The sequence below is a fragment of the Haemorhous mexicanus genome, chromosome 1, assembly GCF_027477595.1.
Source record: "Haemorhous mexicanus isolate bHaeMex1 chromosome 1, bHaeMex1.pri, whole genome shotgun sequence".
NCBI classification, from domain to species: Eukaryota; Metazoa; Chordata; class Aves; order Passeriformes; family Fringillidae; genus Haemorhous; species Haemorhous mexicanus.
Window position 1 is genome coordinate 4,738,258 of NC_082341.1, and position 16,280 is coordinate 4,754,537.

At 46.5% G+C, this 16,280-nt stretch overlaps 1 protein-coding gene across 3 annotated transcripts in view; it reads right to left on the minus strand.

Moving 5' to 3' along the window:
- LOC132323528 (mitogen-activated protein kinase kinase kinase 3-like) overlaps positions 1-16,280 on the minus strand; it is a 79,934-nt gene that overhangs the window by 34,999 nt on the left and 28,655 nt on the right. For all 3 annotated transcript variants that reach the window (XM_059838839.1, XM_059838848.1, XM_059838830.1), the window contains exon 3: positions 7,884-7,993. In XM_059838839.1, coding sequence (XP_059694822.1) covers positions 7,884-7,993 — 110 coding nt within the window. The remainder of the gene's footprint in view (positions 1-7,883; positions 7,994-16,280) is intronic.

A 16,280-nucleotide genomic window follows, 5' to 3' on the forward strand; every position in this document is an offset into this window, starting at 1 on the left:
GTAAAAATACCAGATTAATTCTAAACCAGTCTGAAATTCCAAAGGAGAAGAGATGATCATAACCAACCTAGTGCTGAAGGTTCAAATCATTCTGGAGAGACAGGCAAATACAGGTGGGATTGGGACCTTGGATTATTTGTGCTGGAAAAGAAAATATACCGGCTCTTTCATGCCACTTTTTATTTGCACGTGCCTCTCTGAGCAGGCCTGGCTGGTTTATTCCTCCTGAATGCTGGCAATAAATTGGCCAGTGTGGGTTCACTGACTATAACACCACAAAACATTTCTCTAAAGAAAGAGAGAGAAAAAAAAAAAATCAGGGCAAGGAACTTTCGAGGTTTCTCCTTACAAAGAGCAGGACGTGGAAGGGGAAGAGCTCACACAGCTCTGGCCTCACTGCAGGAAACCTTTCAAAACACAGGTTTCACTTTCAGCACAGCCCCAAACATTGCACTGAGCTAGGATGCAGCACACGCTGCCTGGTTGTGCTGAGCAGCACAGATTTCACAGACAAACAAGTTTTGAAAAACAGCTCGTGGCTGGAAAATGTCAGAACACTTGTCTAAAGCTCCAGAGAGAGAAGAAAATGAAAAAAAATGAGCCACGACCCTGCTGCATCCTTTTCTTCTACATCAACAACAAGGCTGATGTGCCGTGGCCCGACGCCAGCAGAAGGACGCCAGCTGCCCCACACTGCTCTGCTTCTGAGCAGAGCTACAAACACACTGGCTGCAACAGGGAAATGAAAACCCACTTCATTTCTTAATTAGATAACATTTTTCTTTAATATAAAACACACCAGCCTCTTGCCTCCCTCCAAGAAACCAAGACCTTTAGCTCGCAAGCATTTGGAAGAGGGATAAATTCATATTTATCAGTCTGAGAAGTTGATTACAGTTTAATTTTTCAGGCTTCCCTTGGCTTGCTCATGTTTTTGACCTACAGCTCATGCTGAATTCATCACTGCTATCAGCAACAAATACTTTTTCCCTTTTTTAAAGAAAAAAAAAAAACAGTGGGCAGTGCCCAAAGTACTAGGAAATCTCAGGGGATGCAAAGCACTTCCTAAATGCTGGAGCAGGCTGTGATTTTTTACACCCATGGAAGTCTGGTTTGCAGCAACTGGTTTAAGATTACACAGGGAGCCTGGGGCACTGCCAAGAGCTGGAGCAGAACCTCGTGTGAGTCTGCACCCAACACCTCAAATGAACAATCAGGGGGAATGCAAGACCAGCACCTTCCACATCAGGAACTCAACACAGCTTGCAAATATTGAGGTGGAAGAGGTGTGGGTGGTGCAAGCTGCTGGGTCTTACTCACTTTTGCAATTTTGTGAGAAATGTGACTCCCCCTTGCACAACCCAGGTTGAACTATTCACTGTCCCTGCCATCAGGTGTCACATGAGGTCAAGGGCAGCCCTGCTCTCCTTCAATCAAGAGGTCCTTAGTGGGTGTAGGAGAACAAGCTGAGACATCCAAAGGCTTGTGTTAAATACAGGGCAGGAGAGGGGTAAGGACAGCCACAGGCACCAGCCTTAAACCCTGAGCTCTGGCAGAGCATTTAAACCATATTTTCACCAGCACTGTGAGAGATGAGGCAGATCATGGAGCAAGCAAGGGAAACTGAGGCACCAAGGCAGGAAGGGTTTTGGTTAACGGTGTGAAGAGAAAGCTCAACCTGGGGAGGAGAAGGCTCCATGGAGACCTTCTTGCAACATTTAAATAAATAAAAGGGGCTTTATAAGACGGAGGTCCTATAGTGACTGGATGAGAGAAACAGTTTTCAACAGCAAGAGGCTGTTGGAAGATATTTTCTACCACTGGGTTGCTGAGACACTGGCACAGGTTGCCCAGAAAAGCTGTGCATGCTCCATCCCTGGACATGTTCAAGGCCGGGCTGGATTGAGCAGCGTGTTCTAGCGACATGTCCCTGCCTGCAGCAGCCTGGCCTTCAAAACCCTTCCCAGCTCCAACCATTCTGTGGTACATTCTCTGGAGCAGCACAGGGGTAGAGAGCAGCACAGACTGAAGGTGTGTGGCCCCCTGGGCTGTGTGCACTGAGCACTTTTCCCTCTCTGTGAGTGTTTCACAGAGGAGCCCATGGCCCGGCTGGCGCCTGCGGACCCTGCTGCGACACAAACAAAACCAGCGACAGCCCTGACAGGAAATACCACAGCCATTCCCTTCGTTTCTACAATAATTTCTTCTCCAAAATACTTGTACTGGCATTTCCTCCAGCCCTGCAAACAAATGGTATTTTACTCCTTCTTGCCATATTCCTCCGAAAGGAAAAAGCAAAGCCGCTGCTGTGGCCACAAAGCCATCACCATCCTTCCAGGCTTTCCTTGAGGTATTTCTGGCTCTTTCCTCAAAACTTCGGATTTCACAGAGAAAAGACCACAACTTCCAAGCTTCAGAGAGGGAATTCAGATAGGAATTTGGGGAGAAAAGGGGCAACTGCTTTTGCCTCCTGGCTAGGATCCACGTACCCCAGCAAGCTGGGCCAAGTTTGGCCCTCAGAGCTGGAGCAACAGCCCTGTGTGCTGGTTTAGATTAAGGAAAATGTTGGAAAAAAACGGAAAAAGTGTTTCCAAATGAGGTGAATCATGATCTTATACAGAGATCCCTGAAGAGCTGCCTGCTGTTTGTAATAAAAGCACACACGGAGAGCAGGAAAACAAGCAGTTAGTCCTAAAATGGAAATGGCTCTGGAGGAGCAGAAGATGCTGAGCACCCTCTCAGCTGAACAGCCAGGGGGTTGCTCAAATTGGGGTACAGGTCCAAGCTGAGCCTCTGGAGAAGGCTGTCTAATGGCAGAGGCAGGCAGGGAGCCAGCCCTGCACCTCCATGCCTGTCTGTGTCGCTGAAACAACTAAAACTGCCACACTGGAAAACCCCAGACTAGCACAAATTCAAAGATTCCCCCTGTCATGTCCTCTCCTCCTCCTAAACTCTGCTGCCATCAGAAACAGCGCTCTGTCCAGACCCCACTTCTGCGGCTCGTATAGACCTGCTCCTGTCAAACCTAACCAGAGGACAGCTTTGCCCATGCTGAGACATCACAAGGATGGGGCCTTTAGAGCACTTCTTCCACCCAAATCCACAGCTGCCTCCCAAACCAACTGGGACAAAGCCTCTGACTTCAGCATTAACCCTTCTGTGGTCAAGAAAGGCAGGAAAAATCATCACAAGGGGCCTCCTATTCCCTTTGGTGCTGCTCATTCCAGCCTTGCTCATATCCACCCACAAGATTTCGGGCACTTATTCTGCCTCAGTTTCCCCCCTGGGTAACATAGGGACAATGAAATACACCCACTTTTGCGTGCCACAGGGTAATCAGAGGGGTTGTTTTCACTTCTCTCATTTTCTACTCACTGGATTAGGAAACAACGAGAAAACCCCACGGCACTGGCGCTCGAGTCACTCCCTTTGTACAAAGCCACAAAGCGGTGGGATTCCTCCTCAACTCCTGCCTCTGGCTGAGAGGAATCAGCACCACAGGGCCAGGCTGAGGGGACTCCTACACTTCCCCAAGGTGCAGCTCGTTTGCATCAGCCCTGTGCTCGCCCCAGCCCTGAGCAGCGGGACATTCCCTACACGCCAGACGGCTGGAGCGCGGCCCCGACCGCAGGAGGAGATGAGTAACGCCCGGCACTGGGAATGATCTGCACAGAACCCCCAGGCACGCTGCCTTATTCAGCAAGCAGACAGAAAGCAGTTTGTCTGGCATTGCCCCTTGATCATTGCTGGGGCAGAAGGCACAATATATCCCAGTCCCTCTGGATCCTTGCAGCTTTTTTTCCCTCTGAAAGCACCTGAGAAACTCAGAGGACAGTGATGATGTCTAGAAGGTTCACTGCTGCCTGTTGCAGACATTTCTGTTCCAGACAGCAGCAGAAATCAAAGGCTTCAAAATGTTTATCTAAAACCACCCACCTGCCAGAGAAGAGCATTTTCCCAGCTGGATTTCTCACTGCACCTCTTCTCACCCAAGTCAGCTTCACACACAGACATGGGAAAGCCTCTTAAGTCCTTGGGACTCCCCTGCCTCTGCCATCTCCTGCCAAGGCTTTCCCAGTCAGTGATTTGCCCCCTTGTTTCTGCTCCCCAGGTGGGGAAATCTCTGCAGATCCCCTCCTAGAGACTCCCACCTTCCCCCATCCACACCGTATCCTCCAGGTGATAAAGCCAAACACCTTTTTAGGCAGCTCAAAGACCCACAGAGAGCCCTACAAAATGAACTGCATTTTACTGGAGCTGCAAGCAAGCCTTGTCTTGCATCCAGCTTGCCAAAGAGAACAGTCCAGAAGTAATTTACTAAAAGAACAACTTTTAGGACAGTCTGACATTTGATGTACATGGAGAAATGTTTCCTACAAACATTTAATTGCCGTGGGAGAACTTGCCATGGTGATTAAGGTGGCAGAGGAACTGCTGGCTGTCACTGGCTGTGACAGAGGGCCCACTGACAAGCAGCTTCATCCTGCCAGTTGCCAAGTGCTATTTATAGAAATGAATGGATGTGCACATAAATAGATCCAAAATAAATGCTAATTTAATTGCTCTTTTCTCCCTCCATCCTTTTGTTCAGGATTTCCTAATTATTTGGGGATTCCCCTCTTATTCCACTCGTCTTTTTCCTTAATGAACAAAACCCAGATCTTCATCCTCCTGTTTCCTTCTCCCCTCTTCAGAGACATTTCTATGAACAAGCTCCCTTGTTCAGTCTGAGAGATAGCCTGGAAGGGCTCCTTCCAGCCATGCCAGAGGATGCACAAGGAATAACAGAGTGATTAAAGGAGTAACAGAGCAGAAGCTGCACCAGGATTAACATCAGAAGGATCCCTCTGCTCCCAAAGAACAGCTCTGCTTTACCTCCCACGAGGAAGGAAAAGGGTGTCCATGGCTGTCCCCATAATTCCCACAAGGCAGAGAGGCAGGACGAAGCAGTGCCTGCCACACCTGACCAGGACTCAGGGAATTCCAGCTCAGCCATCACATCTGCTGCCAGCTGCCTGGGCAATTCAAGGGAGGAAAATCAGCCACGCTGTCCTGTTCTAATTTCCAGCCTGTTCTGCCATGAGGCATTGCACATCCAGAAACTCAGCCTTCACCCTAAACTCATCTGTGAGGGAAGAAAACTAAGAAAAGAAAGATTTTTATGAAATTTGCCAAAGGATGTTCATTTCTTAAGATGAACTGAAACAAAACTATCGATATTTTGGGAAAGAAACATTTTGGAGCGCACACAACCACTGGCTGTTTTCTTGTGTGGCCCAGGCCTATGAGGAATACAATCTGGCAGGATTCAATTTTCAACTTGTGTCAAGAGAGCCCTGAGGAAGCCCTCCAGGAGACAGGAATGAGATAGCACTTCAGTTGTGCTTCTCTGTATACCAAAAACTGCTGCAAGCCACAGAGAACTGGCTAGTTAGCCAAGACATTCTTGTTGTGAACTCTGTCTTTCAGTGGAAATTTGGAACACTGACTAAAGGATTCCCATGCCTCAGAAAAAACATTTTTCCACAGAAAAAGAAATATTATTTTATTAATCTACTAACTGAACTCCCAAACCCAAGTAGTTCAACGTGAGCATGTTGCTGCAGGGCCTCATGAGAGGCACCAATAATTACATGACCAAGAGGACATTTTATCACCAAAATGGCCCTGTGCCTCATTCTCCCCCCAGGAAGGGAACAGTGCAGGGCATCCTTCAGCCCAACTGACCAACATAATCACAGGATTAGGTAAACTATAAAAAGGGAAAACCAAGTACCAAAGGAACAGCAAGCATGACGCCAGCACTTCCAAAGCAATTTCTCCCCCACATCAATTTCTGTCTTAAAAAAACAAGGAAAAAAACCCTAAAAGTGACCCAAACAAGCTGATTGAACTGAGCTACAAACACGAACCAACTTCCCACTAATTCCACCTCCTGTGGCCGCTCCCCACCTCCCGCCGAGCCGCGAGCCAGACGTGTTCCAGCCAGCCCAACTTAGTGAGGCAACAATTCAACATCCTCCAACGCCCTCCATCTCCTGGGACCTGCTGGTCTGACCCCTCAGCTCCGGATGTGTGAGGAGAGCAGGATCCTCACTGTCCACATCTCCTCCATCAGGGAGCTCTGAGCAACCCTGAGCATGCAGCTGTACTCATGGATGAAAAGAAAAACCATAAAGGAGGAAGTGCTTTTCCAAGCAGCAGTGCTCCAATAAGAAGGAAAGTTTGATTCTTATATAGGAAAATATAATAAAAAGTAGAGTAAAATATAAAAGTATAGTAAAATTTAATAAAATTCCTATAATATAATTAAACACAGCTGACAGCCAGCTATTCTAAGGCTGGTATCAGAGCACAGCATACCTCCATGGGTGATTTATAAATGAAGATGCAGAGTGGATGGGCTGCGGGTGTGAATTTGATTGCAAGATGCCAACTTTATGCAGATAAGAATTCAATCAATGAGAACTACAATTTTCCTTATTTTCAACTAATTATTTGGTTAACTGTGTATGTGCTGCATTAACAGCCCAGGTCTCAAAAACAACAGCAGGGATTTTCCCCCATCATGCAAAACAAATGTTTTAAGAGGAGCCTGAAAAACTTTGCTACCCTGAAAGCAACTGGAGCTGGCTCCACACTGTCCCCACCCATCCCTGCACACAAGATGCTGCCCTTGCAGCCATCCAAAGGCTGCTCTGGGCTTTCTGCTTCTCCTGCAGCTGCAGGGAGCCAGCCCTGAGTTTCTCTGGTCAGTTCTGTAAACATCTTGGACTTTTTTCAGCATGAGCTGAACACAAACCCAGTGATTCAACTTGGCCAGCTGCTACTGCCAGGCCAGGCTTTGAAACCAGACGTGCGCACGTGTTTTCGTCTGCATGTGGCCGGGGAGTCCACAGGGATTCGGGAAGGGATTTTTCCTCTCTGCACCCAGACTGCTTTGTTTGTAGCACAAGTGACATTAAAAAATGCATGACGACAGCAAATGACAATTTGTTTTCTCCCTTGCTAGGCACCAAGAAGTTGCAGAGCTGCTTGCAAGCTCATTCTAATAGCACTAGAGGTGGAATTCCACGTGGATTTGCTGCCATGCTTCTCCAGCAGCTTCCAAGTTGTCCCAATCTTTTTCTCCCTTTTTTCCTTGCTATTTTGACAACTCAATTCTTTCTTCACAACTTTCATGTTCCCATATTATTTGCTCCATAGACAAACATGCTATTAAATCCACTTCAGCTATTGTATCGATGTCAGCAATAATTTCTGACATTGCTCAAGGGACAATGTTTTTTGCTCACCAAAACAACTCTGAATGTGCAACAGGGCCAAGACTTTTGGGTTTAGGAGCATAAAGATAAACAGCAGTAATTAAACACTTTATATAAGAATGACATTATTCCTCCCCAAAGAGCCTGGGTGTCTACAGCTCAGAATTGGCAGTCTGTCTTTCAAATATCTGAAGTAAAATGTGCACATAATAAATATTGTATTTCATTAATGCTGTCAATAGAAAACAATTGACTTGTCCAAGTCCTAAAGCTGCACAGCCTGAAACAAGTTCTGCTACTTTCAGAGCTAAACAACAGTTAGAAGTGCCTTGAGGTGAGACTCCAGATTTAAACTCAGTTTCAGGCTCTGTTGTGAATAATTTGGGGCATTACCCTTCTCTGCTCCTCTGTGATATAGGGATGCCTGTAACTTCCTTTCAGCTCTTCAAACAGAGGTCATAAACCTCCTAGCTTGGTAAAATGATAATATTTCTGATGTGCTGAGCACTTGTTAACTTCAGTTCTAACATTTAAACTCTGCCCTGCCAGCATGGCAAGCACCATGCCCCCTCTCTGCTCTGCTGGAGTTTGGGGTGGCCTGAAGAAGCAATGCCATACCTGTTTGTTGGAGTGGACACTGTTTTTATTCCTGTTGTTGTCCAGCAGCCCCCCACACTTGCCCAATGCTGCCAAATCCTTCATAATAGAGTTCAGAGCTTCTTCTTCATCTGCAAGAAAAGAAGAGACAACTGAAGTGTGGAAAGCAACCATGCCCTTGGATGTGCAGAGTGAAAATACAGCACTGAAATGTAAAACTTTCAACACAGATGGATCAAAAGACACGATGCCAAGCTTTCCTGTTAAGAGAGGCATTCCAAGACCACACCACAGTCTCTCCCAGCCCAGTCTGTCTTGAAAACACAGGTTCCTTCATCACAGGTGAGACAGATAATGAGATCTCATTGTCCCTGCCTGAAAGGGCCTGCAGGAAGGCTGCAGGAGGACTCTCAATAAGGACACGCAGTGACAGGACACAAGAAAATGCCATTAAAATGAAAAAGAGCAGGTTTAGATTAGATATTAAAAAGACATTTTCCTCTGTGAGGGTGGTGAGGCCCTGGCCCAGCTGCCCAGAGAAGTTGTGGCTGCCCCATCCCTGGACATGTGCAAGGCCAGGTTGGATGGGGCTTGGAGCAACCTGGGCTAGTGGAAGGTGTCCTTGTCTTTCCTCCCTCTTCATTGAAGGTGCTCAAGAGGCACAACTGACCTTCAAAACCAAAACCAGAGAGAAACCAGGGGTGAGGGCAAGGAGTCCATGAGAAAAGAGAGAAACTCAGCAGTGCTGGAGAGAAGACACTGAGAGCCCTTGTGAGATTTCTGATTTCTGCAGTGACAAGAGAACTCTGAGGGACCACTGGCTCTGAAACCAGTCTCCTCTTTTTCAACACTTCAGCATCTGTGGTTATGGCCTCTTGAAGCAGCTGTGAAGTGTTAAAAGGCAAAATCCCAACCACAAGAAGCAAGAACCCTGTGAAGACCCAGGGCAGGCACGCTGTTAGGAGGGGGTGAGAACCCACTGCACACTCCAAGCTCGTGCCACAGTCAAGGCAAATGTTAGGCACATGCAGCTATCACTGCAAAAAATACAAATACAGCTACAAATCTTGTCTAAAAATGAGTGTCTCCTGGGACAGAACCACCCCTGGGCCAGGCCAGCCTGCAGATTTAACTCCAAGTCCACAAATATGTGATAAATGACAAAAACTGAAAAAAATATGAACTGACAAATGAAAAAAATATGAAATCAGACAGGACTGGACCCAAATACTGAGGATCTTTCCCCAGGGAGGTGTCTGTCCTGCATCCTCATGCTCAGATAGAACACCATCTCCTCTTTTTCTGCTCCTCCTGCTGGGTTCTGTGAGCACTGAAGCTACAAAAAACCCCAGATACATGAGAAAAAGACTTCTTGTGCATGCTCTGCTCCCAGAGTATATCAGAGAAACAAGGGGAAAGACTGGGGGAAAATGTTTAAAATCCAGTCTCACATTTCAGAGCTGAGAAATGAGCTCCAATGCCCGCATCAAACTCTTAGGAAAAAGCCAACATTTTCCTGTAGGCAATGTGTGCATACATATTTAATATATAAACATATTTTAATATCTGTACATCAATATTAAAAATATAACTGATCAAATAATAAAATTCATACAGAAATACATGAAAATGTAATCCCTTTTGCCTCCCACATTATATTTATAAAAGCACAGGTATGTTTTTCCAGAGGGGTGGCAGGGAGCACAACCTGAAGTGTTACAGGAAAAAACTCAAAAAAAGATAATTTTCAGTTCAAGTTCAGTGGGAAAAAAAAATCAAAAAATCAAAATCAACAACAAAAAAGAAACACATCAAGAATGTCCCCAAAGTCTGGGTTTGGGGTGTTTTTCTTTTGTTGTTTTGGTTTGTTTTGTTTTGGTTTTTTTTTAAAGGACCTCTGGGACAAGCATAGTTTTCCACACCAATTTTGTAGAAGGAAAATACCCAAAACAAAAAAAAAAAAAAAAAAAAAAAAGGAAAAAAAAGCTTTTTTTTTTTCTTCCTTTTGCCGGGGGGGAAGGGAATAGGGGGAGGGATGAGCTAAAACAAACCCACAAAAACAAAACCCCCTTACGCCACCCTCCAGGAATTTTCCACCAAAGCTTTAATCTCTACAGTGCCCCTCACCCCCCCTTTTTTTTTTTTTTTTTTTTTTTGTTCCATCAAGTGACAACAAAAGTTTCCTGAACTGCCTGACACAAAACACAATCTGTAATGTCATGGGCCAACAGCAGGCAGAGACAGAGTCAAACCACCCAATAATTCCCCATCCCTCTGCCACCTCCAAACCTCCCTGGCAACATCTTCCAGGAGAGGAATCTCTGCTTAACCCACCAGTGCCCTGGTTTATATCACATTGTCTTCCTCCTCTATCCACACAGCCATCTTGCCAAAACTTTTTTTTGTAACAGACTTCTGAGTCCACCAAACAAAGGTTTAAAAATTCCTGGTGGTGCAAACCCACTCCATGATAAGTCACATTTCTTAGAAAGGCTCAAATTCTTTGCCAGAAATGACTTTTTGCATCTCTCCAAACACAGCAAAGCAAGGAGAATCCACTCACTTTCAGTAACTGCTTAAATTCAGCTGGTTTCCAGAAATACCAAACATCAACTGAACAGGCCTTAGAGTAAGTGGTGTAAAACTGAGCTCCAGCTGCCCTGAATCAGGTACTGAAGAAAAAAAGAGGAAAGAGAAGCTATTTCTTGTATTTGACTGCCAAACCAGCATTCTCCTTCCCTTATCTACTAAGAAACCGGTGCAAAAGAGCATTCTGAAAAGTATCTGAGCATTTTTAATTACAAAATATGAGTGTTGATTGTCAAAAAACCAAAATCCACTTCCATGACATCACTGCTTCAAAATAAGATAAGAAAACTTCTTCCTATCCAAGCAGGAAAGGTTGTTTTCTGCTGCAGGAGGGTAAAAAACTACTTAAGCACAAGCAGAAATACAATATTTCCTTCAACTAATGTATTTCTATGTGTCTAAGTATTTTCCAGCTGCTTTTAAGAGTGTGTTTTTACTCCAGGAGAGCTGTGATTTCTGGGAGGCAATGACCAAAGCCTCAACTGTTCAAAAACAAAACCCCCCACACCAGGCTCTGAAGCAACTTCTGAGCAGCAGCACAATTTGCATCATCTCTTGCAAAACCAACACTTCCCAGTCCTCTCCAGGACATCTCTGCTCAGGGACTGATCCTTTCCAGACTGAGCCTCTTGCCCATCCTAATGACTGCTCTTGGGGGCTCCCAGCTGACTCCCAAGAAGGGTGGAGGACTTTGTTCCATGGAAAGACGCAGCCAGCTCAGCCAGTGCAGTCAAAATTCAAACAAGCACTGAAAGTGAGCTGGATAATTAAATCCAAATGCCACTCCCAAGCCTTTCCAGCAAAAGGGGTGTCTCAGGCTGCTCCTTGTCTCTTTGGCTGGGTTTGAGTCGGGAGAGGATGAAGGATGGATGGCTCTCCCAAGGACAAAATGCCAATTGTCAGGAATCCCGTGCCCAAGGGACAGGAAAAATCCTGTTCTCCTGATCCAGCCCTGGCAGGACCCAAATATTCTTCAGCCTTGTGAGAAGGCAGCACTGAGGCTGCACAGCAAACACCTCCCCAGGCTCTGCCATGGCTCCAGAACAGAACATCTGTGAGTTGCACAACACTGATGAAGTATCCTTGGAGCTCTGTGGACTTGGGAGACTCCTGGAAATCTTTGGGCAACGTGAGCAGGTTCCTGCTCCTGAACAACTCCTGGCCCAGCTCCACTCTGGCATCATTCTGCACAAATTCACTTAAGGTGCTGTGGGCTGACAGGATGAATTGTACAACAAATCCCACCTGATCTCCAACACAACATGAAAACAGGATTATTTCTACCATGGAAGATCAGGACAGAGAAAAGCTGATTACAGAGACAGCAAAAATGAAACATAAAAATAAATTGTGTTTAGTACTGTCCCTCTGTCCCCAATGTCTCTTTTTCCATCCTCAGGTTTCAGCTGTTTCCCTTAGAAGGAAACTCATTTCTTTCTTCTCTACTTTCCACCAACACACTTAATTTTGTGCTTTTTAAATCAGCTTCCTGTGACAAAGCTTGTTTGATCACACTGCCAGCCCATCCAACCAAGGATCACTTCCAACCAAAAAGAATAGATGTTTCAAAAGATATTAATTTCCCAGTGGTGTGGGGGTGGGGGGAAATATCCACAGGCACACAGAAGAGAGGAACACACAGGAGCAGAAAGCCAAGAGCACTCCCAAGAAGCAATGACCAGTGAAGCTCCAGTAGACAGGGTTTATGTTTTTATTAAAATACACTCATCCATTTTGGCAGGATCATTTATCAAAGATAAATGCCTCCTTCTCTCATCAGGTTTTCAGTTCTGCAAGATGTTAAGACTTGCAAGTCCCAGGCACCACCAGTGTGAATCCAGAGCACACAGCCTCCAGCTGCACCAAGGGAAATACAGGTTGGATAGCAGGAAAAAGTTTTTCCCAGAAAGAGTGATAAAGTTCTGGAATGGCTGCCCGGGGAGGTGGTGGAGTCCCCATCCCTGGGTGTGTTTGACAAAGCCTGGATGTGGCACTGGGTGCCAGGGTTGAGTTGAGGTGTTGGGGCTGGGTTGGACTCGATGATCTTGAAGGTCTCTTCCAACCTGGTCATTCTGGGAATTCTGGGAATCTGGGGCATTTGGCTACTTGGCAAAATCACACAGGGAGTGACACCAAAAAGGCAGCAGATGACACATCCCTCTGCCCTTCAGGGACACATTTCCAGTGCTGCGACGTGGCTCCAGGCTGCATGGGGGAGAGAGGAACCTGGACTTTCAGTCTTAGTACAGCAACTTCACTGCTCAAGGAAATGAAAAAAAAGTTTTGAAAAGGGAGAAATAGAAAGCCTGAAGGTCAACACGGACCACCCAAAACAATTCAAGAGTCAGGAGAGAAAGCAAATGAAGAAGGGACAAAGGAATAATTTAGCTGTGTTCAGATGGTCTAGACACTGCTGTTATTGTTGGCTGCACTAATAGGTCATTGCTAAGAGGCAGTTTATGGTAGTTCCATGAAGCTGCTTCCTTCAACACTGAAATTTAAAAAAAAAAAAAAAGGCAGCAGCTGGATGAAGCCCACAGGAGCAAAGCAGATCCTGTAAAACATGGTGAGCTCTGATTTGGGCCTCTCATACACACACACCAGGCAGAATCAGGGCTGGGAAGAGTGGGGGGAAAAGCCCTGGGAGTGGCAGGAGGGAAGAATAGTGTGAGTCAGTCCTGAGCAAGGCTGCAGCATGCAGCCCCAGGGCCCTGCAGGCACTTGGACCCAGAGAAAACCCCAGCTGGGAGCACTGAGGTCACTGAGGATCCCACTGTGCTTTTCACAGCTGTGGTGCTGATGGTGCATTTGCCTGGGTAAACTCCAGCAGCACCCTCCAGCACCAGCACCCACCTCTCCAGAAGGTGATGCAGCCACTGGGGATGTCCCCAGGCAGAGGGGAGAGCTCTGTGAAAGCTGAGAGGGGAATGAAGGGAGGATGGGGACCACAAATAAACACTGTCACCTTCAGTAAAAGCCCTGCTAACGGGCTAGGCTTTGAATATATAGTGACAAAAATACTGAAATGTAATAAAGCACAGTGAAAACAAATATGGAGCCACATGATGAGGACTCTGACCATGCTGAAGAAGAGACATCAGCCTTTCATTTTTGCTGCTTTTTGAAAACACACGATTTTTGGATCAACTGTATGCAACATTCATCACTTAGCAAAGGGAGCCTGAACTGAAAGACAAGACTCACTCCCCTGGCATCACTCAGTGCCTGCAAAGGGCAGCCCCTGTCCCAGTGGAATTCCAGCTGCACTGTCAGAAAGGGAGATGGGCTGGGTTTTATGCCTCATTTGATGGACAGAAATCAGAGACACACAAAAGCCTTGCTCAAGACCACACCAGTCTGCAGCCAGAGTTAAACACATTAAAGGAGCTTAAATTCAGAGAGGACTTCACTTGATCTGGCCTTCCTGGCTGTATACAAAGGGCACAGCAACTCTTTAGCAGCCTCCACATCCCAAACTTGACCTGGAATCACCCAGAACAGCCTCTTCACAAAGCCTTAGCTGGAGAGCTCATGCACTTACTCCAGAAACCCCTCTTGGCAACAAACTCCTCAATTCCAGTTTGAGAATACAGCTTGCTTTGTATTCTGTTCATTAATCCTGATAGTCCTGTATCTTAGAGAGCTCTCTATTAACAGCCACTCCACATCTTCTCCAGGCACTCACAGATTGTGATTTCATCTCCTTTTAACCCTTCTTCAGTCAAGTAAATGGAAATACACAGCTTCTGCCAACAGAGTGATACTTCATTCATTTCTGCACCTCTTTCCAGAGTTTGTTTTGTTTTGTTTCTTCGTTTCATCAAGAGGAAATAGCAAAGAAGCCCATAATGTTCAGTGGCCAAAGCACCTTTTCATGTCTGTTTGCTGGGTGAGCAGGGGCTAACAGCAACCCTGGCCCACATGTTCCAGGGGAAGCCCACACCTGTCAGACCAGCAGCCACCTGGGCTGCCCAGCAGCCACCTGGGCTGCCCAGTGCCTTCCCAGAAGGGCAGCGCCAGACCAGGTCAGGCCTTTCCTGGCCCAGGGAACAGGACAACACTCACCCGTGTGAGAGCACACGTCAAAGAACTGGCTTGTGAAGATAAATGCTGCCTTTTCTCCAAAAGCCAGAGGGAGAAGAAGCTTGGAGACAAAGAAAAACCCAGCCCTGGGGTTTCTGCAGTACCTGCAAACAGCATGAGCAGGCAGGTGCAGCCACCAGCATCCAGGCCATGCACAAGACACCAGGGGCCAAGGTACCGAGCCAGCACAGACCTGATGATCTTAAGGGTCTTTCCTAAATGAGATTATTCTGATTCCTAACAGAAGGGATCAATCAGTAGCTAAATACCATCACTGACTGTCCCAGCCAGTGCTAGGAAGGAGCTCAGTGAGCCAGAGGCTCAGCAGCCTGACTTGGACTGTAACAAAAGCCTCCAAGCAAGCAAAGAAGGGACCCAGACACTCTGACAGGCAGCTACAAGTGCTGTTGTGCAACTCACCCCCTTGGAAGGGCTGTCTGTGAATGATCAGAGTGCTGCCTGCACCCACCTAGTGAGATCCAGACAAACCTCCCCATAATTTCAACCCACACGCACAAAGCACTTTGCCACTGTCTGGAGCTGTGTCCAGAGTCTGATAAAGAGAAAAATTATCCAATTTCCCCCCTCCAGAGCAGACAGCAGAGCAGCAGCCACAGCAGTGGAGCATGTTCCCTTTGCAAGTCAGCAAAGGCTCCCCAGCAGCTGGATCCTGCTGCAGCTCTCCCTCCTGCAGCCCCACCCAAGGGATGCCAAGGTCAGCCCTGGGCAGGACTCAAGGGCAGGGCACAGCCCAGCAGGTTGAGCAGAGCAATTATACTGGAGGAAGTGAGGAAAGACCCTCCTAACATGCTGGATTTCTTGGCAGCAGTTTGCTCACTGATGCCTGGAGCTCAGGGCACACAAACTCACGTAGGAAATCAGTGCTGTGATGGGCTGGGGTTCCTGTAAGCACATTTCTTCTCAGAGAATTATGGTGCTAAAGGGGGCAGCAGGTAGAGGAGATTATTAATTCTCAACCTGACAAATCAATGCTCAACTCTCGCCCTCCAGAAATGACACTGGTTTGGATTTTTAATTTCACTTCTATAGCACCGTCAGTAACTGCTCTGTGAAAAGAAAAAACCCAAACCCAGCAGAGGCTTTGGACAGCTACAGATGTCCATCACACCAAGTGCCCCACAGAACATTTGTGGGTTTAGGGCACAGTTACACTATCCCACACACCCCATTTCTTGGGGGTAAAACTGAGTTCCTGCCTCCTATGCAGGAACTGCATAGCTGAACTAGAGACTGTGTTTAAATCAAAACCAACCATTCCTTTACATCCCCTTGCAAAATGATAGAGAAATCAGAGCTCAGGAGTGGGCTTGGAGGGGAAGAAAAAATCTGTTTTAAAAAAACTAAAGCAGTTATATAAAACAATACATATGTATCACAGGTATAACTAAATCAAATCACCAGTGACAGGACCCAACCAGTCTCCAAAATACCTGTGCACACCAACAAGCAAACACCCCCAATGTAATACAGACATGCTAAGACTCCAGTAAATTAATGAGAGCATTGAGAAAACAGCAAAAGAGCCTAAACTGGCACATAAATTCATGTATTATGGCAGAACCCATTGCAGAGCCAGAGTGAGATCATGAAGAACTTCAATGCCCTCTGAATTTCCCCAGGAAAAAGCAAAAGCAAAGGCAAAGCTACTGGGACTGCACCTCAGTTGAGGAGAGGTGAGAGAGATGCCCTTAAAACTGAGTGATCAGTACCTCACAAACCCCAAAC